The following is a 22,993-nucleotide window of genomic DNA, read 5'->3' as shown; positions in this document are numbered from 1 at the left end:
TCAGAGATGCTCCAAGAAATGAGACTTTCTTGAGCCCCGATTTTACAGAGCACATATTTCTAATGACCAACTCAAAAATGAATCTGGAACTAATGAACTTATGGAAAACAATGCTCAACCTCACTAGTGATTAAAGATCTACAACTTAGAACATCTACACTTTTCATCTGTAAACTAGAAACAAATATGTTTGATGCCAGTGTTTGTAAAGGTGCAGGGAATTAGGTGACCCTTGTGCCACAGGGTGTCATGCAAGTAATCTAGAGAGCTATTGGACAGCAGGCATCTGCCACCTACGATTATGTATGTTCCTTGACCAGTAAAATTCACTGCCATAAATTCATCATAAGGAAAAAAATTTGGAATAAGTGCAAACTTTTAGCTACAAAAATATTTTTATCCTAATGAAAAGCTGGGACACAATCTAGATTAGCTATGTTATTGTACACTCATACCCCAGAATACTTTATCAGCTTTAAATGTGATATCCTAGAGATATATTGAATAACAGAAAAATATGATATAATATACTATTAGGAGAAAAAAAGCAAGTTATGTATATTGTGTATAGCATAACACCATTGTGTAAATATACATATGCATTTAAATTAAAAAAAGATGGGAAAGAGATATATCACAGTGCTAACAGTGATTGTCCTTGGGTAGTAGGCTTAAAGATTTTACATATATAAAAATATGTAATTATTTTGTATACATATAATTTAGCTTATATTTTCTGAATGACTATAATGAATATGTGTTCCTTTTGCTTTAAAAATGTTAACTAGTTGGGGCGCCTGGGTGGCTCAGTCGGTTAAGCCTCCCACTTCGGCTCAGGTCAGATCTCATGTTCGTGGGTTCGAGCCCCACGTCAGGCTCTGTGCTGACAGCTAGCTCAGAGCCTGGAGCCTGCTTCCGGTTCTGTGTCTCCTCCTCTCTCTGCCCCTCCCCCTCTCATGCTCTGTCTCTCTCTGTATCAAAAATAAATAAAACATTAAAAAAAAATGTTAACTAGTATGGGGCACCGGGGTGGCTCAGCCGGTTAAGCATATGACTTCAGCAATCTCGCGGTTTGTGGGTTCGAGCCCCATGTCAGGCTCTGTGCTGACAGCTCAGAGCCTGGAGTCTGCTTTGGAGTCTGTGTTTCCCTCTCTTTCTGACCTCCCCCCCCCATTCATGCTCTGTCTCTCAAAAATGAAGTAAATGTTAAAAAAAAATTAAAATGTTAACTAGTCTGAAATTTATATATTTATTTAAGTTTTTATTAAGGAATCTCTATGCCCAACATGGGGCTCAAACTCATGACCTCAAGATCAAGTGTTGCACACTCCTCTAAGCCAGCCAGGCACCCCTTTAAATAAATAGATGTTAAAAAAAAAAATATATGCTATAATGAACATACCATTGATAGGGAATGAGGACCTCAAATCAATTAACCTATGAGGGTATCAAAACTCCTAAATAATATGGAATTATTAAAAGCTGAATGTACAACATGCAGACTGATCCTCATTGGTGCAAAATATGCCAGTGAGTGAAAAGAGCAACCAAGTGGGTAGAGAAAATTAACACATGGGAAGAATCCCTACAAGACAAGAGGCTCAACGGGTCAGTCGATCTGTGCAATCGTCACTGCTTTTCTTTAGTCCCTGACCACCTCCATCCTGTCCCTGCTGGGTGGGTAGACACAATGTCCGGCTCCATGGCTATCTTTGTCCAGCTACACTGAGACCCCTTCCAACTCTTTTGGATCTGGGCAAAGAAGTACCATATCTGAGGGCTCTAGCTCCCCAGAGGGAAAGAGCTTTCCCATCCCTGCCCTTTTGCAGGACCCACACAGAGGGCTGAGGGGTTGGGTGAGAGGGGAAGGGGCAGCATGATAAAGAAGAAGGTAGAAAAGGACCCTAAGAAGAAAAGCAAGGATGCACTGGAGGTGACAGGTCCTCCAGCACCTTACTGATTCCCCCAGAGCTCAGGGTGGGGGAGGGGAGGCTGCAACGGGACCCACATGTGCTTCCACTCAAGTATCACCCTCCAGGCTCTGAGGACTATAGTTAATGATACTGTTTTGTACATGTGAAAACTGCTAAGAGAGCAGATCTTAAAAGTTCTCACCACAAGGGAGGTAAAACTCTGACTATGTGAGGTGATGAAGACCTAAACTTACTGTGGTAATCATTTTAATCATTTTGCAATTCATACATGTATCGAATTGTTATGTTGCATACCTGAAACTAATACAATGATATATGTCAATTATACCTCAGTAAAACTGGAAAAACAAACAAACTAAAAACACAGAACCCCCAAAAGGCTCCGACCCAAAAGACGGTTGAAAGGAACGGTTATCCCCAGGGAGGGCAGCAGGGGCAGAAGCCTTGTTTGTAGGAAAGAGCAGGGACTGTGCAGACAGACCCTGCCCAGCCAGACCCCAGCTTGGCCTCTGCCCCAGCACTGGCCCTTGGGCTAGTTAGCCCTCTTCTGTTTAAAAAAAAAAAAAAAAAAATGAAGCGCAGTGGGGTGGGCAGGGTGTTGTTCTGAGGACACTGCGGCACAAAGTATGAAGAGCTACCCTCCCATCCGCAGCCAAGGGCAGGGGGCTGAGAAGCTCTGGGCTCTCCACGGCTGGGCTCCCCCGGGGCACGCAGTGGGCTCACCGAGAGAGGCCGTGTAGTGATCCGAACAGGTGGAAGACGAGTCCCCGGAGAGGCTGGGCGTGTTTCTCGAGGAGGGCCTTGAGGGATGGCTGCCTCCGCACATGTCCCCACGAACTGGAGGCTGGAAGGCAAAGATGGAGGATCAGAAGCTCACACTGGGGGGCCACTTTCCCACCATGCCCTAATCTCTGACGGGAGTGGCTTTGAGGAAGTCCTACGGCAGGGGGAGGCCTCCCCGGTGCCGCCGGAGGGATGGAGTAGCCTCCACCCCTGGCCGGGTCCGGGTGCCGGTGGTCCTCTGCCCCCACTCCCCACGCCGGGCTCCACACGTACCCGGAACTGGGTGAAGTCGGCATAGGTGGGGTCGTAGGTCTTGTGGTGGGCATCCAGCAGGATGGCGATGATGCGCTGCTGCTCCTCAGAGAGCTTGGGCCGCAGGCTGTCCTTCAAGGCTTCCTCTTCCTTCCGCTTCAGGATCATCTCCCGCTTCCGCTGCACCTCTTCATCCGTCAGGATGACTAGGGGGCAAGAAGGAGGATGTGAAAGTCTCCAGGTGCTAACAGCACAAGATGGGAGAGGCTGTTCCCCTCACGCCTGGAGCTCACAGGGTGGGGATGCTTCCTGCCACAGGGAACCCCAAGTGCACCATACAGATGGAAAACTGGCTTTCCTATGTTGAAAGGGCAGGTGCATGGGAGAGGAGAAGATGGATTTGAGAGGTGGGATGGCCAGGCATGATTAGCGAGTCTGGGTTCTCAGGAACAAGGATACGATTCTGGGCAAACTGTTTGAACTCTCTGGGCTTTTATCTCATTAATCGAACCAAGAAGCCTGTTCCATCATGTCTCTTCTAAGGTCCCTTTGTTACTCCTGCCTCCATAGAGCATGTGTATGTGGGGTGACAGCGTGGTGGCGGTGATAACGCCTACCTTGGTGGATGGGCTGTTTTGAGAACTGAATGCTTGCCTAGCACAGAGCAGCTGCTCATTCCTGTCTCTTCTCCCTCACCTTCACTGCCCATGATCTTGAGACACGGGGGGAAGAAGGGTGAGACCGTGTGGCCAGGCCTGGTGTTGGAAGTGAGGAGATGCGAAAGGCCCCTCTTTGGAGCCATTCCCACGCCCAAGTTTCCAGGCATGGAACTCGGGCATCTGATCTCTGACCAACCTAGAAAGACTTTGCATCTTTGAATTCCTGCAAAACCACCCCTCTTCCGGCCTGTCCAGTCTTGAAAGTTCTGCCCAAGGACATTTTTGAGGCTTCTAGAAGTCCCAGAGATAACACTTTGATGCTCTAATTTGCAGTTCTCTTCAGCTGCCAGCCAGGGTGTCTGATGAAGGGGAGACCCCACCGTCAGGCCGTCCAGGGGCTCCAGGACTGTGCCCACTTCACCAAGCTGGGCAGCTGCCCAGGAGGGCGGGGTTGTGAGCAGGGATGCCTGGCACAGCAGCCGGGCAAACAGACCTCCTGGCCGGGGCTTGCAGAGTGCTGGCGGCAGGAGTGGGCACTGGGGCCCTTGGCCTGTAGCTACTTGCTCTATGCTTGTGTTGCCAGCACTTCTGCCCACAGAACTGGGGAGTTTCACAAGAGCAGGGAAAGGAAACAGAACCCAGAGTGGGTGGATTCTGGGTTTTAAGAAAGGCCTGTTGGTCCAGCCCCCTCAGGTGGGGGGAGAATGAAAGAAGCTGGTGGGAGGTGATGGAGAGCCTGCGGAGGGTAGGGTGGGCAGTTAGAGCTTCAGGCACAGCAGGAAGGGAAGCCTGTGGCAGAGGATGGCGAGCTCCCTCCACAGCTGAGGTAAGCCATACAGAGAGGACTGCAGGAGGCCACGCCCAGGTTACTGACTCACCTGCCCAGAGAGCTGCCAAGCCTCCTCCCACAGAGGGTGTCTGCTCAGACTCCACGAGGTCAGGTGGGGTGAAAGGGGAAGGAGCAGGGAGCATTCCATTCAAGGTAAGGTTTAAGGCCCTAGCCTGGGGAATCCAAGATTAGGTGTCTGGTCTTTCCTGCTCCCCTGAGGGTGGGTGCTCTGCCAGTCACACCACAGACATCCCAGGACGTGTTTCTCAGCCTGACTGTGTTTTGATAGTCTCTTGTGATTCTATGATGTCACTCGCCTGTTCAGAAACTTTTTCTGAATTCTTCCTGCTCACCATGGCCCAAATTAAAGTCAAGATTCCCCATGATTTCACATCTTCCTAGCTTGGCAGTGTCATTTCCCAGGGCCTCTGGACACAGCTCGTGTTCTAGTCATGTCAAGATTGCTGACCTATGAACATGACTTGCTCACTCTTGCCACTGCATTTCCACTTACGCTGGATGTCTGTCCAGCTGGGGCTTCTGTCCCTAGTAGCTGTGCAAGTTCTTTCTTGTCTTCGGCACTCGTTTATAGCCCTCTTTTACTGTAAAGCCTTTCTGGATTGCCCTGATCTGCTCTCATTTCTTGCTTTTGTGGTATATCTACTGTCTCCTCCCCACACTGGCACCTGTAGTATTTATGGTTAGGACAGCCTCCAATAAATGTCTTCAAGATCTCTCTCACTAGAGGCACCTGGGTGGCTTGGCCAGTCAGGTATCTGACTCTTGATCTCAGCTCAGGTCATGGCCTCACAGTTCCCAAGTCAGGCTCCATGCCGACAGCTGGAGCCTGCTTGGGATTCTCTCTCTCCCACTCTCTCTGCACCCCTCCCCCCCTCTCAAAATAAATAAATAAACTTGAAAAAAAAGATCTCTTTCACTAGAACTATAGACTACCTAAGGGGTGGTGGTGCACATCTTACCATTCCTATGGCTTCTGCATAAAGGCTAGCTCAGTGAGGCTTCTGGGCCATGGTGTTTACTCCATAATCTGATAGACTGCAAACTCAACACATCTACACTTATTGTACCTCCTTTTGTACCTCCCTCCTGTCCTTTGCTCAGGAAATGACAGAAGTGCACCAATGCTGCATGTGCCCTAAAATGTTGGGATGGCACACATCGAATGCCAGTCCACTAGGTAACTGAGCCCAGCTTACCTTTATAATTTAAATAACTGTGATTGAAATATTTTCAAGACAGAATACTTTGTAACAGAACACCTGTAGCATCATACGACCTTTCTTTGATGATTCAGAGGCATCATCATTTGGAACAATTACTGATAACCTCAAGATTGTACAGGGCTGTGTCCATGCACTATATGACTCAGTCGGCTCTGATTTGGAGTTCTTTATTTTTTTTAATGCTTACTTATTTTTGAAGCGGGGGGGTGGGGAAGGAAGGGGCAGAGAGAGAGGGGGACTAAGGATCCAAAGCGGACTCTGTGCTGACAGCAGAGAACCTGATGCAGGGCTTGCACCCATGAACTGCAAGATCATGACCTGAGCCAAAGTCAGAGGCTTACCCAACTGAACCACCCAGGGGTCCCTCATTTGGAGTTCTTGTGCTGCCTCATATAGCTTTCAGTCTCCCCATCTCTGGTAAGCTATGCGTTATCTCTTTGTGTTAGTACCTGCCTGTGGAAGCGTGCCTTTCTTCCCCTTGACAATTAACTTCTAGACTGTTGGGGAGCTGGAAATCTGGAGATCAAGTTTTATGAAAGAAAAAAAATAGTGGTAATAAAAATAAACAAAAAATACACAATTTTCTATATGCCGGCACTATTCTAATGCTTCTTAAATATTAACTCGTATATTGGGTGCTCATAAAAAGCTCTTAAGGCAGGTGCTATTATTCCCATTTTGCAGGTGAGGGAACGGAGACCCAGAGGCTATGTACCTTGCTCAAAGTCACACAGCTAACATGTGGTGAAGCTGGTATTCAGGCCTGGGCAATAAGGCTCTCGAGTCCGTGATTATAACCCCTGCCCCATATCACCTGTGGTTATAATTGGCTGTGATTGCTCAGTAGGACTCTTGTCCTCAGCCACGGAACACACAAAGTGTTCCCATCCATCTGAAGAGTATGAAAAAATAAATAAAGTAGCAAAGTTTGTAAATGATTTACTTGAAAAGGACAAGGTTAAGAAGATTCAAGGTTAACCTTATGACATTGTTCCTCTCAATCACCATATCAAATAGCCACTGCCATCCTGGGCGCAGTGCTCATGGAGGAAATTCTGAGACCCACCATTTTCTAACAGGGGCTGCCAAGCCCCAGGCCTCCCTCCAGGCAAAATTGTCCGGAGGCTGAATAAGCCACAAGTCTCTCATATGTGCAGATGCTATTGTGATTTATCAAATAGGTCACTGTTTAAAGGGGTTGCTAATTTCATAGGAAATCGTGTGTTTTTTAAAAAAATCATCTTCTCAAGAAATTGCTACTAAAAATGCCATCACTATCATGTGGGACACACGGTTTGGAGCTGAAAGCCATTGGCCTAGAATAAGAGCAAACAGGTTCTGGAAGAACATTTGATGGGCTCTCCAATGAAGAAAGCACATGAGCTGTGTCCATAGATTTTGTGACACCCATATGGCTGCTCTGTAGCTTTTCTGCCTTCCGTCTAGGCTGCCTGCTGAGTGCTAAAATGGCTTCGCACCAGGTGCTCCCATGCAGAATGTTCCCTGCTTCATGAAGTCTAGAACTGCATTTGGAAGTCAAACTCTGAAAGCAGGATCAAGTGAGCGACACGGACAATATCAGATTTGGGAGACCTTCCTGAGCTATAGACCAGTGGGAGATACAGAGGTACAAATAAGCATAATGGGGAGCTAACATTCAGTCATTCAGCACATATTTACTGAGTGCCTGCGCTGTGCCAGGGGCTGTGGTAACGCAGGGTAGAAAGACACACATCTATAGAAACAATGAACAAACTAACATATAGGTGTTTCTGTGCAGGATGAGTCACCCACAAATAAGAATTCAACCATGGGTTCCAAGGAATAAAGTCAACTAGGACTTGAAGAAAGAGAAAGGGAGACTTCGCCGGGAACAATCTCTTGAGCCTATCCCTTTGGGCACCTGGAAGGTGCCTCGAAATGCACAGTGGGGGAGCTCTGGCCCATTGGGGGTGCCTGATGGGCTGTGCCAGGGTGGGGCCCACTCCCCTGGCCTTTGGAAGCAAACAGACCTAGGTTAGAATGCCCATACCATACCACCTTATTAGCTTAAAAGCATGACATTTTAATTCCTCTGCGTTTCCCCATCCATGAAGAAAACAGAAGCATTTACATCTTTAGGGATTCTTATGAGAATTTAATAAGAAATTGCACATGCCTGATGCAGCATTTTGCACTCAGTAGGTGTTCCCACACCCAACCCCTTCCCCTTCCTTAGCTGCCTCTAGGGAAGGGCCCTCTTCTCTGCCCCTGCCAGAAGGGAGCCTGCGTTTGCAGCTTCCTTCATAGGGAGCCTGGGGGCTGTCCTGTGGTTTTACAAATGTTAACACAAAATTGTCTCTGGGAGGCTGAGCCTTAAGACCATCAGCAGCCCAGGTGATAGATAAGCGGCTCTCCCAGGTTCTGAGCTGGGAGCTCTAGGCCCAGACACTCTGGCAGACTTCTTTAAGCTGGGCTAACTTGAGGCAGAGAACTTCAGTTCTTCCTGAAGGACCCTCCCTTAGAGCAATGGTTAGAACGAGCCTAGTGCTAGCTCAAGCTGTCCAATTAACTGGAGCTCATTGCTTCTCGGCCTTTTGGCTAAGATCAAGTGTAGCATCTAACTGGAGCTCTAGGTCCCCGACTCCAAGAGCACAGCTCTACCTGCCCATGCCTCACTCACTAGAGCATCCTAAGATTGAGGGGAGACAGGGCTGCACTGGGCATATAGCAGGGTACAGGTGTGGGCCTACAGTGGATACATAGCAAGGAAGGGGTGTGGGCCTACGGCAGATACATAACAGCGTGGGGACACAGGGCTTTATGGCGCATACAACAAGGCAAGGACACAAGTGCCCTGGGCATCTAGCAGGGCAGGGGTATGGGACTATAGTGGCTATATAGCAGGGTGGGGACAGGGCTCTGTTGGGGAAGACTGAGGCTGTGTTTGGGGTGGCTGAAGTTCAAAGCTGTTGGGGTTGAGGGGTGGGCACCCACTTCTGGATTGCTGGCCCCCACCACCACACCATGTTCCTAGCAGGAGGGCACTTTGATGTACCCAAGACCTACTTATCATCATGGATGCAGAGTTCTCTTTGGAGACCAGAAGGGGTCTAGAAGCCGACATGGAGATTTGCTTTCTGACTCCAATCCTGGAATTTTTGCCTTTCTGGGTCTCAGATGATTTCCAAGTGTTCTTCCTATTCTAAGTTGATAGAACACCTACTTCCCCCAGAGACCATCAGTGAGGCTGGAGCTGACTAGAAGCTCCGGCGCAGAGCCTTACTGAATCCAGAGGTGTAACCGTGGTGGTTCTGTGTTGACAAAAGCCTTATACCCAGGTTCCCTGCCCTGTGGAAGATGTGTGCTCCTTGGGGGCAGGAGCAGGGGCTGCAAACCCTGCTTTGTGTCTACCTGCATGCCTCGCACGGAGCAGGCCACACTAAGCTGATGTGTGAGAAGCCCCATGAGGCATTCAGCCTTGACCTGCTCAGCTCCAGGATAAACACGGGAGTCGGGTGGGGCAGGGGATGGGGCTCAGAGAGACCAGCATGTCCAGGCCTGCATGCTCCCGTGGGGGCAAGAAGGAACAATAGCCTGGAAACTTCTTCCAGAACTGCCAGTGTTGACTGGGGAGCTGGGATCAGGAGTGAAGGGCTGTGACCCACCAGGCCCAAGGAAGAGGCCCCAGATGAGGGCCTTCCCGCTCTCTCTGTTCCCCAACAACAGCATTTTTTTTCCCATCAAGGAAGAAACTTCCCATCCTCTAAGCCCTATCCTGTGACTCTTCCCTTGTTCCATACACATCTTCCCTGTACCTGCCTCCCTTACCGCCTCCCCAAGCAATAGCCCCATAGCCAGGAGGGCCTCCTGGGGTGCCTGATCTTCACACCCCGCCTTAGCTTCCTCTGGTCCGCAGCTTAGCAGGACACAGACCCTGTTCCGGGGCCAAGGAGGGGATCCGCATGCAGACTGCAGACAGGAGTGAGCAAGAGCCAGAGCAGGGCTGAATGTGCAGAGGGCATCCATGCCCAGGCTGGCCCAGTGCCCTGGGCTCCAGGCCAGGGAGGGCCTGGCTAGCCCCTCCCAGGGGCTGCTGAATTCAATGGCTACTCTGGTTAGCAAATAACTGGTACCACACTCAGAAACAAAGTCCAGGGGCTGTTTTTAACCAAGGGTTAGAACAAACCAATTTGCTGTTGGTCCTCTACTCTGACCCCACAGCTGGACAGGAAGTCCTAGGAATGCTCCCCTCTCTCCACCTGAATCCAGAGGGTCATCCTAGAGTCCAGTGCCTCCCCTCACCGAATCTTTCCCCCTGGTCTCCCCTGGGCTCCTGCCAACAGATCTGCCCAGGGACCAGAGTGCCAGGAAGGCTGCAAGGTGGTGGTGGGGGGGGTGCAGAAGCCAGATACCAGTTGAGCTCTCCATATTTATTCTCCCCACCACTCCTGCCCCTCCCCAAGCTCATCAGCTCACTCTCCCGAAGTCCAAAGATCTTTGGGTCATCGAGCAGGTTGGAGAGAATAGCAATGAGGTCTTGGAGGAGGACTGATCCGGGGGCTCAGGAAGACAGTGCCCTGCAGCTCTCTCCTCACAGGCCTCAGCCTGGAGGGGCTGTCCCAGGCCTCTGAGACACACATACAAACCCTGGAGAGGCTCGAGGTTCCCTCTTGGTGCCTCGACCCAGTTGATCTGACCGACCGCAGGGCTCCAGCTCCAGGTAGCAGGTGCCAGCTACCCCAGGGGAAGGGCGCGCACACCTCTCAGGCCAAATCTGCATGAACAGCAGCACAAACCTTCTGCTTCGAGCGGAGCGCTGACCCCCGCCGCCCCACCCTGAGCACTCACACTCCTTCATCATGCCGATGTCCACACAGCGCTTGAGCCGGCATGCCTGGCAGTGGCGGCGGTTGTCCTTGGTGATGCGGCAGTCGCCGTTAAAGGGACAGGTGAACAGCGCCTTCCGCTTCATGCTTCGCCTGCCAAGGGAGAAAGTACCTGCCACCTGTGTGCCACCTACCTTCCAGCCGTGGCCCCGGCTGCCTACAGGGGCTGTGACCACTGAGATCTGTCCGCAAGGCCCATGGGATCTCCACGTCTCCCACGGAGGATTTGGGACCCGGTCTCTCAGTGATCATGGCTCCCTTCCCCACACTCTAGGCTCCCCCTCCTTCTTCCATTGCCTACTCTGCTCCCATCTCGGTTTCATTTATTTTTTTTTTACTAGTTGAAAGGATGTATTAATTATTATTACTCATTTATTTATTATCATTATTTTTTAAGTAGGCTCTACCCCTGGGGCTTGAACTCATGATCCAGAGATCAAGAGCTGCCCACTTTACCCACTAAGCCAGCATAGAGCCCCTGATTTACTTTGATGGTACTCTACTTCTCACTCTTCTATTATTATTATTACTACTATTATTATTACTATTACTATTACTATTACTATTACTATTACTATTACATAGGAGATACATGAGTGAATTAACCTAGTGGGCTTTTTAAAAATACTGGGGTGCCTGAGTGGCTCAGTTGGTTAAGCATGGGACTTCAGCTCAGGTCATGATCTCCAAGTTCTTGAGTTTGAGCACCACCCCAGCCCCCTTGGGCTCTGTGCTGACAGTCCAGAGCCTGAAGTCTGCTTCAGACTCTCTCTCTATATCTCTCTGACATTCCCTGCTGGGGCTCTGTCTCTGTCTTTCTCAAAAATAAATAAACATTAAAAAAATATTTTTAAGAAAAAAAATTCTGAAATCTGCAGAGCAGCCCTTACTGCTCCTAGTGAAGCCATCATGAGAGGTGAGGACACTAGCAGCAGCTTTAAGTCACCTAGTCTGGTGGTCTGTGATTACAGCATCTCTGATCCAGCAACAGACACATGCACAGGTGCATGGAGAAGGGAGGAAGGGCCCAAACCATAGCTTTAGGCATCCAGATAACATATCCAGAGAGAAAAGGCCAGATGAGTGGGCAGGAGCCCTGAGGTCTGGCTTTGGCTTTCTAAAAGGCAGAGGAAACAAGGATTCTACAAGGACAGAAAAGTATCAAAGGATCTTAGCTAGGAAGCTGGTACCCCAGCCCCTGGTATTCTGTGTAAAATTGTGTGTGTACACACACATGTGTGCCCATATGTGGTGTGCAAGCTTGAGGGCTCGTCTTCCTAAATATGGCTTTCTCCCCTGCTGCCAGCCATACCCCATGGGATTTGGGGAGGCTACATCACCCATGTCCTAGAGTTTCCTTCTACTCTTCCCAGCCCGAGCAGGGGCAGGATCCACTTGTTTGCCCCAGGACGGGTGACAGGAGTTAGTTGGGGAAGGCTGGTGGCAGAATCACTTTCTCTGTGAGCGGAGCCATCTTCCAAGGAACTGTGGAGATAGATGCTCACCCTTTAGAAGCAAAGGCCCAGGTCCAAACATTTCTCTCTCTTAGAGAGGAGCTGGTCACACACTACTTGTACTTCTTGGTGAAAAATGACTCATTGTTTACATTCACTGGAAGGCCTTTGGGGTTTAGGACAAACATACTCATGGGTTGATATGGACAGATGGTTAGGGGACCCAAGAAACTACTGGTATACCTCCTCCTTTTATAGATGGGACCACTGAGGGGAAGAAACTTTTCAGTGAGGTGATTTAGCAAGAAGTGAAGGCTCCCTGGATGGCTGTTAGAGATGTGAGGCGCAGCGTTTAGCTTCTTGAACAACTACTCTCATATCTAGAAACTCAAGGTGCTCAGTGAAATGGAGCCCACAGGCAAAGACCTCCAGGCAGCTGGCTCTTGAGAACAACTCAAGACCAAAAGTGACCCAGTGGCCCATGAGGTAGCTGCTCTTGGTTTTGGACCTTGGCCCCCTGCACCCTTCTGTCATACCTCTTCTGACCCAATGGCGTCCCCAGTAAACTGGGCTACACAGGGAGGTGGAAAAACATGAGGCTATGGGGGTCAAGTCCAGACCAGTAAAGGCTACATCCAGCCTCACAGGGACTACCCAGGGAGGGACTGTACATTAGGCTTTTGCCCACCTTTGTGTTTCTCCTTTCTCCTTGAGCCTCCCTCTGTCTATTGTAACTCTCCAGAGGGACAGGCAAATATGGAGGTACCTTGGCCACCCCGAAATGAGATACAGCCATCGCCACCAGACGTGAGATTGATTCACCCCTTTACTCCTCCCCCTCTTTCCCACTCATGGCTCCTGAGGCTCTGCCTATTACCACAAATGTTCAGGCCCCAGAATTCCTGTAATTCTCTAAACTTATTCAAGGGCCAGAAGTTTCTAATTCAGAGTAAACTCTCATTTCCTTTTTTTTTTTTTTTTTTTACAACTAGGCATTTTGCCCAGGAGTGGAGGGTCTGCTTTTTCCTTCCACCCACTGTCTTGTCTGGCTCAGAGGTCTTCCTGTTCATTCTCCAGGATTTGGGGCACCAAGAGGAACATACCATGTGGTACCTCCAGACACATGAGCCAAAGCCTCCCACCAGTCCTGTGCTGGGGCCTGAGAGCTCTCTGAAGCCCCAGGCGAGAGGCGGCCTCACGTCCCATCCCTTAGAGGCCTGTCTCTCCTTCCTTGGGCTCTAGTGCACCTGCCTCTGACTCTCACTGGCGGGCACCTCCCCCACCCACGAGGTTGCTCAGAAAGAGATGTGGATCATCACCATCTTTCTTTTATCTTCCTCACTGTAAATCTGAAGCCCACCTCAGGCTTCCACACACAGGAGAGTTAGAGATAGCCACTCAGCCCAGCTTTGCCTGACAACAGGAGTGGACTCTAACAAGGCTGGGTTGGAATAAAAAAAAAATTGCAGATCTGTCTTAAAAGAAAATACAGAGGGGAGAAAACCCAGTATCCTTACTTCTAGCTTTGTAGTTGTCGTAGGAAGTACTCTCATGAGTACTGAGAAACAAAGCAGGGGGAGGTAGAAGGAGAGATGGAAAAGAAGGAGGAAGAGGAGGGGGAGGAGAGGAAGGCAGGAAGGAAGGAAGGAAGGAAGGAAGGAAGGAGGGCAGGCAGGAAGGAAATGTTAAAAATTCTTCTGGCTGGGCACATTATCTCACAGGAAGGCTCAGACCTGTGGTAAGAATGCCACCTGTGCCTTTCACCCTTTGCCACACTTTGTCCCAAAGCCCACCAACTTCGCAGCGTGTCTGCACATTATTTGAACAACGCAGAAAGGAGCCCATAAATTCATGGAGCTCTTAAATTATTATTATGGAAAATTATAGTAAGCAGCTCTTCCTTGACTCCTCTAAAGACAGAATCAGAGGAAAGACCCTGTAATTGTAGCCAGGAAATGGAGGTTAGCCATCACAAAGAACATTGTTGCACTCTGGAGTGTGGGTCGGTGTTCAGGGGTTGGAAGAAACTCCCTCGCCACCTCCAACAGCCAGACCCAGGTCCTCCTCTGAAATGGCTTTCAGGTGCACCCAACCCAGCCCAGTTGCTGGGCCTCAGGTCTTATGAGCTCGAGGCCCAGTTTTCCCCTGATCTCCTGCCTTCTAAGGGCACTTCCACACATGTGGCTGTCATCTAGCCTCTGCCCACAAGGAGTCAGAGCAGCCAGATCGGCCAGCCCTGGCTCTGTGCTTTGTCCTAAAGATCCCCACCCTACCCTGCCTCCCTCCCAATGCTAATTGCTTATGAGCTGGTTTGGTTTTGAGAAACAAGAGCTTCAAGTTTCCATGGGAGCCCACTGCCTTAGCTCCTCTCTGAGCCTGGACCCTGTCATCCTCTGGATGGTTGGCAATTATATCCCAGCTCCGGAAGGAGGGGTAGGGGTGGTGTAGCCAGGCTAAATATAGATGCAGTTTCTAGAAAGTCCGGGGTGAGAGAGGACATTGACCAATTCATCAAAACATGACAGACAGGCAATTCACAGAAGCACGAAGGGCCCAAGGCTAGGGTTTCAGGCTTGGGACAACAGGGTCCATTTTGGGTAGGTGGTCCTATCCCCAGGGACACACCTTGTAAAACCCAAGCCTGGGGCTGAGTACCAGCTCTGGGCTCTGTCTCCACTGCAAGTCTGAGTGTCACAGAAATCTCAGAGCCTGGACTAGATACAGGAGCCTGAGGGAGTTCCTGATGTGAAAGACCAATGGTCTAAATGGTCTGATAGGTGGGACTTACATGGCACATTGTATGTGGCAGGATCAAGGGCTTCTCGGGGGAGTTAAAAAAAACCCAGCTCAAAGGAAGGTGAGTTAACACTGTTTTTAAGAGCAAGAGCCCCTTTTTCAGAGGACACTTTGGCAATGTCCACCAACACGTAAGATGCAAAGAGCCTTTAACACAGTAAATCCACTTCCAGGAATTCATCCTGTGAGTAAGTCAGCCCATGGGCTCAAAGACACGTGCACAAAGTGGTCACTGCAGCACTGCCTGGAGAAGCAGAGGACGAAGCCTAAATGTCCAGCAAAGGCGAACTGGTCCTGAGGTGCCTGGGTGGCTCAGTCAGTTAAACATCCGACTTCAGCTCAGGTCGTGATCTCGCCGTTTGTGAGTTTGAGCCCTGTGTCAGGCTCTGTACTGACAGAGCCTGGAGCCTGCTTCAGATTCTGTGTCTCCCTCTCTCTCTCTGCCCCTCCCCTGTTTGTACTCTGTCTCTGTCTCTGTCTTACTCTCTCTCAAAAATAAATAAAACATTTTTTTAATTTAAAAAAAAAGAAGAAGAACTGGTCCAAGAGTGTCTGGGTGGCTCAGTTGGTTGAACACCTGACTCTTAATTTCAACTCAGGTCATAATCTCATGGTTCATGGGTTCAAACCCCGCCTTGGGCTCCATCGCACTGACAGTACACAGAATCTGCTTGGGATTCTCTTTCTCTCTCCCTCTCTCTCTCTCTCTCTCTCTCTCTCTCTCTCTCTCTTCTCTCTCTGCCCCTCCTCCATTCATGCTCGATTTCTCTCTCAAACTGAGAGAGAGAGAGAGAGAGAAAGAGAGAGAGAGAGAGAGAACTGGTCCATTACATCATAGTATATCCATCCAAAATGATGGGGCTGTGGAAAGGATAGACCAATGGTCTAGAACATGGAAATGGGAACTAGCTTGAAGAAATGCTCTGTAGTATAGAAACATAAGATGAGGAAGGGAGAGTATAGTATACTCCCATCTCCTGTGCACATGCTTGCACGTGCACAACACATAAACCTGCACACATGCTTTTATATAAAGAGTCTGGCAGTGAACACAGTAAGCTGGTGACAGTGACAGCACCTGGAGGAGGTAGAAGCATGGGAATTGGGTAGAGAAGACTTACTTTTCACTTATATACCCTTCTGAGCTTCTTTTGAACCAAAGGGGTTGTTTACATACACATTCCAGGTTCCATGAGAGAGGACAGGAAAGGGCTGTCTGTTCTCAGAAAGGAAACACTACAAAAGGGCCATGAGGATAGCTTCTGCCTCCTGAGAGCCTTCGATGCCAGTACTTCATGTATTATTTCCATGGCTTTCAATGACCTTTCAGGATGGGCATTCTCTCTATTTTACAGGTGATATGAAAAGGCACTGGAAAGTTAAATCACTTGCTTCACATTATACAGCTAAAAAGTGTGAAAGCAGGATCAGAATCAAGAGCTGTTTGATTCCAAAGCTTCCAGTATTCTTACATAACATGGTCCTCCTTACAAAGGTACCAAACCTCAATCCAAGCCAGAGCAGCCGTCAAAACATGCACCCTATCATCCAAGAACGTGCAGCAGAGGCCATTTGAAGGTCTCCTTTTGGACAACGCCACTGGGAAAGACGCAGTCCCTGAGAGGGGTGCTTTGCCAGTGTGGGATAACCTCTGGCAGTCCTCTCCTGGCCCTCTGCTGCCATAGCACAGAGACAACCCCCACATATCCCAAGAGTGACTTCATGCCAATGAGCCCTGATGAAGGAGTGAGTTCCCCCAAAAACATAAGATCTTCTTCACATGGCAACAGCTGTCTTTACTGAGAACTCCAGTGACATTCTCTCTTCAAATAATCTGGCCTCCTCTACCCAGCCTTCCCAAACTACTCTGCCCATCCATGATACCCTTCCTTGTTCCCTTTCATTCACAGCCTTGAGCAGCCACAGAAGAGATGCCAGCTGCTGAGCTGAACTGAGCTGAAGTTTTTTCCAGCAACACCAACTTCGTGGTCACTCATTTACCTGTGCCCACAGAATGCCCTGCTCCTCTCTCCTCTCTGTTTACTCCAGTGCTTGTAAGCACTTTGAGCTTTAAAGTCGCTGGACATCTGTCTCCTTTCTCTGCTCCCCTTCACATCACAGCTCCTGCCGTATCATCTGGGAGGACTTCCTGAAAGCCAGAACATTCCTCATGTTCCCGGATCCTCACCAGCCTGCCTTTTGCCCCTTGCACTCCACAGGACCCATAATTAACAAGGTCCCTGAGAACCCTGAGGCCTGCAGATGAGAAGGCATTTCTCCACACTGTATTTGTTAGCGTGGCACTTGCAGCACACAGCTTCACAGTGTCTGGATTAAGGAGGTATTAACAGGGAGGAAGAAGACAAGGGGAAGAGGCAGTGATCTGTTTCTCAACCTTGTGTTCCAAGACTACCTCTTTTTTCCCCCTATTTTATTTCATTTTATTTTATTTTATTTTGAGGGAGAAAGAGAGCAAGTATAAGCAGGGGAGGGGCAGAGAGAGAGAATATCAAGCAGACTCCACACCCAGCACAAAACCCAATGTGGGGCTTGATCTCACAACTGTCAGATCATGACCTGAGCTGAAATCAAGAGTCAGATGCTTAAGTGACTGAACCACCCAGGCACTCCCCCCCCAGGACCACCTCTTAAACTTCACCATACTCTTAATTCTCTTCATCAAAGGGACCCTCTGATTTTCTTCTCTGTCCTTTATACCTTTTAGTTTATATTCGAGTCTGAACTAAGCCACTCATGACCAGAGATTCATTCACATTTACAGATTATCCAATATATATGTATCCTTTGTACTAGACCTGCGTATTTCCCCCCTCTGGCCCTTACTTATGCTCTGGTTATTAACACAGCCAAAACATGTAACCTTTTACAAGCCTGCCCATGCCATTTTATTCACACTGGAACTATCATTTTCTCCCAAGGATGTCCATGTATTCTAGAGGAACAGGGAGCAGAAAAAGCATGAAATAACTTGTAGGATGAATTGGCCAACAATGGCCTCTAATGGTCTCTATGGTCTGACCACAGATCAATAGAACTGTGGTCACTATTCAACCTTCATAGTCCTGTTTTGGTTTGATTATGAATTCTGGACCTCTTGGGATGACCACAACTAACTCCTACAGCAGGTTAGTTTGACTATCTTGGAAGTGAAACCAAATACTGAATGGCCAAACTGGTCCCCAGGGCTTGGAAAATAGCCAGTGACTCAGCATACAAGGGATGCTCTTTCCTTGAGGACACCATGAAATGGTTGAGTGAACTCCCTGAGAGCAAGGACTTGGTTGCACCTATCTTTGTGTTCCTAAGAATACGGTACCTGACACAGAGAAGGTACTCCCCACCCCCGACTCCCACACACAATGTAGACCTTTCTTCTGGGATCAGGATTTCACAAACAGACATAAGTGGCAAGGGGGTTCTGTTTGAACTAGACTAAAATAGAGAATTTGGATGAAGCAAAGGAGAAGCAAGGGAAAAGGGGAGAAAAGAGGAGAAATTATGTATATTTGATTTTTCTTTTTGGCAGCAGTTATGTTTTGTGAAGTCACCATGAACAACTGAATTAACACATACTGAAACATTGTTCCTAGGGTTAGCTTCCTGGGAGCCTCTGGTCACAAGATTTTCATCAATTAATCAATCAATACATAACCTTGTTTCACATGTGCTTTCTACTTAAAGGCATCTTACTTAGTATATATTTGTTGATTCATTAAAACTGAACTCAGCCAACAGCACTATAGCTCATGTCTGAACGAAGCTTCTTGAATACATATTTTCTTTATAAGGCACATCGAAGCTTTCCTGTGCTTAGTTAGGACCCTTAACGGCACTTCAGCATTATGCTTGGGGCCATCCTAAACAGTGAGATCACCATCAAACTGCACAAAAATGCAAAACCTGTGACACTAAGCAGCCCACAAAAAGGACACTTGTTTTTAGCCTGAGAGCTAAAGCAAGAAGGCAGAGTGCCACCTTGTCCCACCTTAGCTGGGAACATGTGCATCAGGGGTCTTGAATTGTTCACCACTCTGAGCCATGTCCAGAAATGACCACAAAAGTCTGCAAGTATTGATGTGGGGACTACAAGGAAATTTTTAACAGGTGGGCGAGTTTGCACATACAGAATCTAAAAACAATGAAGATTGGTTGTGTGTGTGTGTGTATATTTGTGTGTGTGTGTGTGACTTTTCTCAAACAAAATCAAGACAAACAGCAAGAGATGTTGGCTCTTCAGAAAGTGCATCCTGACTCAGTCATCAAGGCAGGGACAGTAAAGGTAGACAAGGACAGGTAACAAGACAAAAGCAGCATGCTGCCCATGATACCAGTACTTTCACACAGGGGTTGTTGGAAAGAGGGACTCTAGGTGGGTGACAGGAGCATAATGTGCCCACAGGCAACAAGAGCCACACCCTGGTGACATGGGTGTGCAAACATATCATCCCTGTCTATTTTGCCATTTCCCACACCTGGCCCTGGGCATCTGGGAACCTGTCCTCCCTCCACCCAGATGCCTACCCACCGTGGTCCTGCCTCCAGGAATCAGAGCCTAGTGTTGTGTCTGAGGGGAGGAAGCATAGAGGCAAGGAGGTTGGAGCCGCTCTAATGAAGAATTGACCTCCAGTATGTCATAACCCAATTAGCAGCCATCTAAGAGTCCCATCTCCCAGAGCTGAACCCCTGGGATAGGTGGCCTAGAAAGAGAGAGGATTGGGGGCAGGGGTCTGTGAAATAATCAAACAGCCCCAAGAGCTTTTGGAGACCTTTGGGTTACAGACTGGTGACATATGACCTTTGGTCAGAGTCCCCATATTGCCAACCTTAGCCCCGTGCCTTGATAACAGATGCTCATTAAAATCCATTGAAAGAGTATGTAAAGGAGGTGGGTGGCTGGAGAGACTTGTTTATTAGGGCAGTGTTCCATTAAGAACATAAGTATTGACCCATCAGGTTCAGAAATAACATATAATACTTTATGTTTCTTAAAGTACTTTTACATGTCATCTAATCAATCACCAGACTAACTCTATATGAGAGGAGTCAGATATTAATACACTCAGGTGCGTGGTTGAGGTCACCGAAACAGAGAAGTCAAAAGACGTGAGCAAGGACGTGTCATGGCGTGGCCAGCTCTAGAGCCCACACATTTCTAGCTGCTCTTCTGAGAGGAAGCAGCCCTGATGTGTGCACCTACCCTCCTTCCCCATTACTACTTCAAAGGCCCTGACAGGAAAGGTCCAGGTGGGCTCTGGCGGGCCTGCAGGAAGTGCAGAGGAATGAGAGACACGGCAGCAGAAGCTGCAGCCAGCGATGCTGCTGGGCAGGCTCCCCACGCTGGGGAGCAGCCTGCCAGGAAGCCAAGTGGGTCCCCCAGGCCAGGCCAGTCAATGAGCACCCACAGAAAGCCCACTGCCCAGTGATTGCTCAGGCAGTGAAACTCCAGGCCAGCTGGTTCCTGGGACAGAGGGCAGGTGAGTTGGGAGCTGCATTCACAGATGGCCCACAAGTCCCTGTGCTTGGGCGTGGGGGACGGGGCAGGTGCCTCACAAGAGCCCAGGCTCTGATTCACTCTGCCTTCAAAGCCTCTGCATTCTTGTTCTGGACCTGATTCATTCTTTCCTCTCCTGATGGCCAAAGCCCTGTCCTTTTCTTTACTCACCTCCAATTAAGACTATTGCACAGAAGCTCTTTTTTTCATATTTCTTTCCAGGTTTCTCTCCTGCTTGCTCTTTCTCCACTATATGCCAAATGTTCATTTCTCATGGTTCTCGGTCCTATCCTGCAATTCTTCACTTTCCCATCCTCCTTTCCTGCCTTTGGATGGGAACACCCTTCGTTCAGCATTTCCAGTACGTTCCCCATACTGTTTGCACTTGTGGTACTGGGCTCACTGGAGAAGAGGCAGCCAGTAGGAGAAACTGGGCCTGACTGAACAAGATGGTTGGCACATTGCTGACATTGCCTGAGCTTTCCAACCTGGGACAGCAAGCCATGGGTGAAGATATGGGCACAGATCAGGTATGGAGGTCCAACAGGAGTATGATTTCCCTTGTTCCAAGGAATGATTTCACTTGAATTGGAGGACAAGCTCTGAGGCCAAGTTCTGGGGCTTCTCCAAGGACATGCCTATGACCATCAATCTGTTAGGAGGTTCACTCCAGGTCAGACATGGGCATTAGTATAGGGGACTGTGGGTCCAAGGGGTAATGGGAAGATGGGGACCTTGACACCAAACTCAGGAGAACCATTTCTGAGAGGGTCAGAGGACACAGCTGGAGCTGCAGGGAGGGGAGGAAGAAGATATTCTCACCAAGACACTTACTCCCAGTGGCTTGCATGCTCGTGGGCATGGGAAGGAAGGAGACAGGGAAGATGCAGGGGTTCTCTTCATGGGAAATCCTGCTTCCTCTCCTTCCCCTTGCCCTTGGGGAGGACTCACCTGAAGAAGCCTTTGCAGCCTTCACAGGTCATAGCGTTGAAGTGAAAGCCGGTGGCTCTGTCTCCGCATACCCCACAGATTCGGGGCACGTTCCGGTCAAAGTCGCCAGGGTCAGGCAGGGAAGTGCTGGCCGCCATTGCTTCCATCCCTGTAAGAAGAGCAGAGAGGGCAAAACCAGAGCTGGAGTCAGTGCCAGGGCTGGCCAGTAGCCTTTGCACCCCTACCCTGGCTGTCAGAAGCTCAGTGAGGCCGGGCAGCTCCCCAGGTCGCAGGCCTGAGCAGGATTTCTTTGGCACCCTCATCTTGTGACTCTCCCCCCACAGAGTACCCTCTGGACTCTCTGTGGAGTAGAAGGTGGGCTCCCTCACCCAAGTCTGGACTGATCTGTGGGAGGCGCTGTGGTGAAGTCACTCATAGTGTGGTTTGGGCTCAAAGGCTGCCTCTGCACCTACTAGCCAGGCTCCTTTGGGCGAGGAGTTTAGCCTCTCTGTGACCTACCACCCTCACCTGAAGGATGCCATTTTCCTTTATAGGGAGCAGACCTGAAGCGTGTCAGAGGCCTCTCTTCTGCCCAGTGCCTCCTCCAAGAGGAAAGGGGAGCCCTCCCTCCACATCCTCAAGTGCAGATAGATGCCCTCAGCCCCTCTGTCTGGGGGAGGGAATAGCTCACATGCCCAAGTCAGATCTTGCTATTCGATCCCCGTTCCTCACAGCCATGTAGCTCAGAACTGACAGGCCTGTGGTCCTGTGCTAAGGTAATCAAAATCTTGTTCCCTCTTCTTTCTTTTCCAGTAAAAATTTAACACACTGATTTGAACATCCTTCTGAATAATGTGAGTCATATACAATTAACTAATTTAGTTTTCAGAGATGGCTTTTAAAAATAGGCATTATCATCTAGAGATAGATTTCACGCTTGAGGAGAGGGAAAAGATCGAGGGAACAAAATCTAATAGTTTTGGAAATCCTTCTCAGGAGGCAGTTGACTTGACTCTTCCATTAGGCAAATTGGGCCCTCGGCTCCACGTTGTCAGGCTCAGAGCTCCTCAGACCTTCCTAAGGTGCTTCAGACCCTGCAGCCTCCTACTTCTGTCCGAGTCCAGGAGGGCCATTGCAGGCTGAAGTGGCCCCTTGGCCCCAGGGCAGGAGGGTCCCTCAGGGCAGAAGAAATATAAGAGAGAAAGCCAGTTATGAACCAGTACCATGTTCTCCCACCCTGACGTGAGAGAGGTATATTCTGGGGGACCCTTGGGAGGTTCTGAGTTTCTTTCCAGTGGAATCTCGGAGCTGAGGCTTGGCGTATCAAAGCTCACTTGAGTCTTACCCATCTACTCTTCAAATCACCCAACGAGGTAGTGCTATTACTGTCAGTCTCTTTACAAATGAGGCCCAGAGAAGCCCAAATCTTGAGTTATCTCTATCAACTATGATTACAAAACACACAAAGCAAATACTTAACTTTTCTAAAATTCCACAAAGAGCCTCAAACCAAAGGAAGGAAGTGGGACAGACAAGGATGGGGTGTAGGAGACCCTGATCACAGATGGATGAAGATCCCGTCTCTCTCAGCTTTTCTTTTCCTGCGAACTTGAATGGACTAATAGTGACACTATTGCCCATCCCCATCATAGCTAGATTGACACTTGTTAAAATGCAGCATTTATACATACACACACGCGCACAGGAAGAAAGACTCTTTTTAAAAAAATGA

General features: G+C 49.0%; 1 protein-coding gene across 1 annotated transcript in view; it reads right to left on the bottom strand.

The window, feature by feature from the left end:
* VDR (vitamin D receptor) overlaps positions 1–21,430 on the bottom strand; it is a 32,356-nt gene extending 10,926 nt beyond the window's left edge. The window contains exons 1-4 of the mRNA XM_029955941.1: positions 21,283–21,430; positions 10,532–10,662; positions 2,991–3,175; positions 2,658–2,778 (exon numbers count right to left, since the gene is read on the bottom strand). Of these exons, the coding sequence (XP_029811801.1) occupies positions 2,658–2,778; positions 2,991–3,175; positions 10,532–10,662; positions 21,283–21,428 (583 nt within the window). The 5' untranslated portion in view covers positions 21,429–21,430. The remainder of the gene's footprint in view (positions 1–2,657; positions 2,779–2,990; positions 3,176–10,531; positions 10,663–21,282) is intronic.
* Between the last annotated feature and the right edge of the window lie 1,563 nt (positions 21,431–22,993).

The sequence above is a fragment of the Suricata suricatta genome, chromosome 10 (genome assembly GCF_006229205.1).
Source record: "Suricata suricatta isolate VVHF042 chromosome 10, meerkat_22Aug2017_6uvM2_HiC, whole genome shotgun sequence".
NCBI classification, from domain to species: Eukaryota; Metazoa; Chordata; class Mammalia; order Carnivora; family Herpestidae; genus Suricata; species Suricata suricatta.
This window is presented reverse-complemented; position numbering and strand designations above follow the sequence as displayed.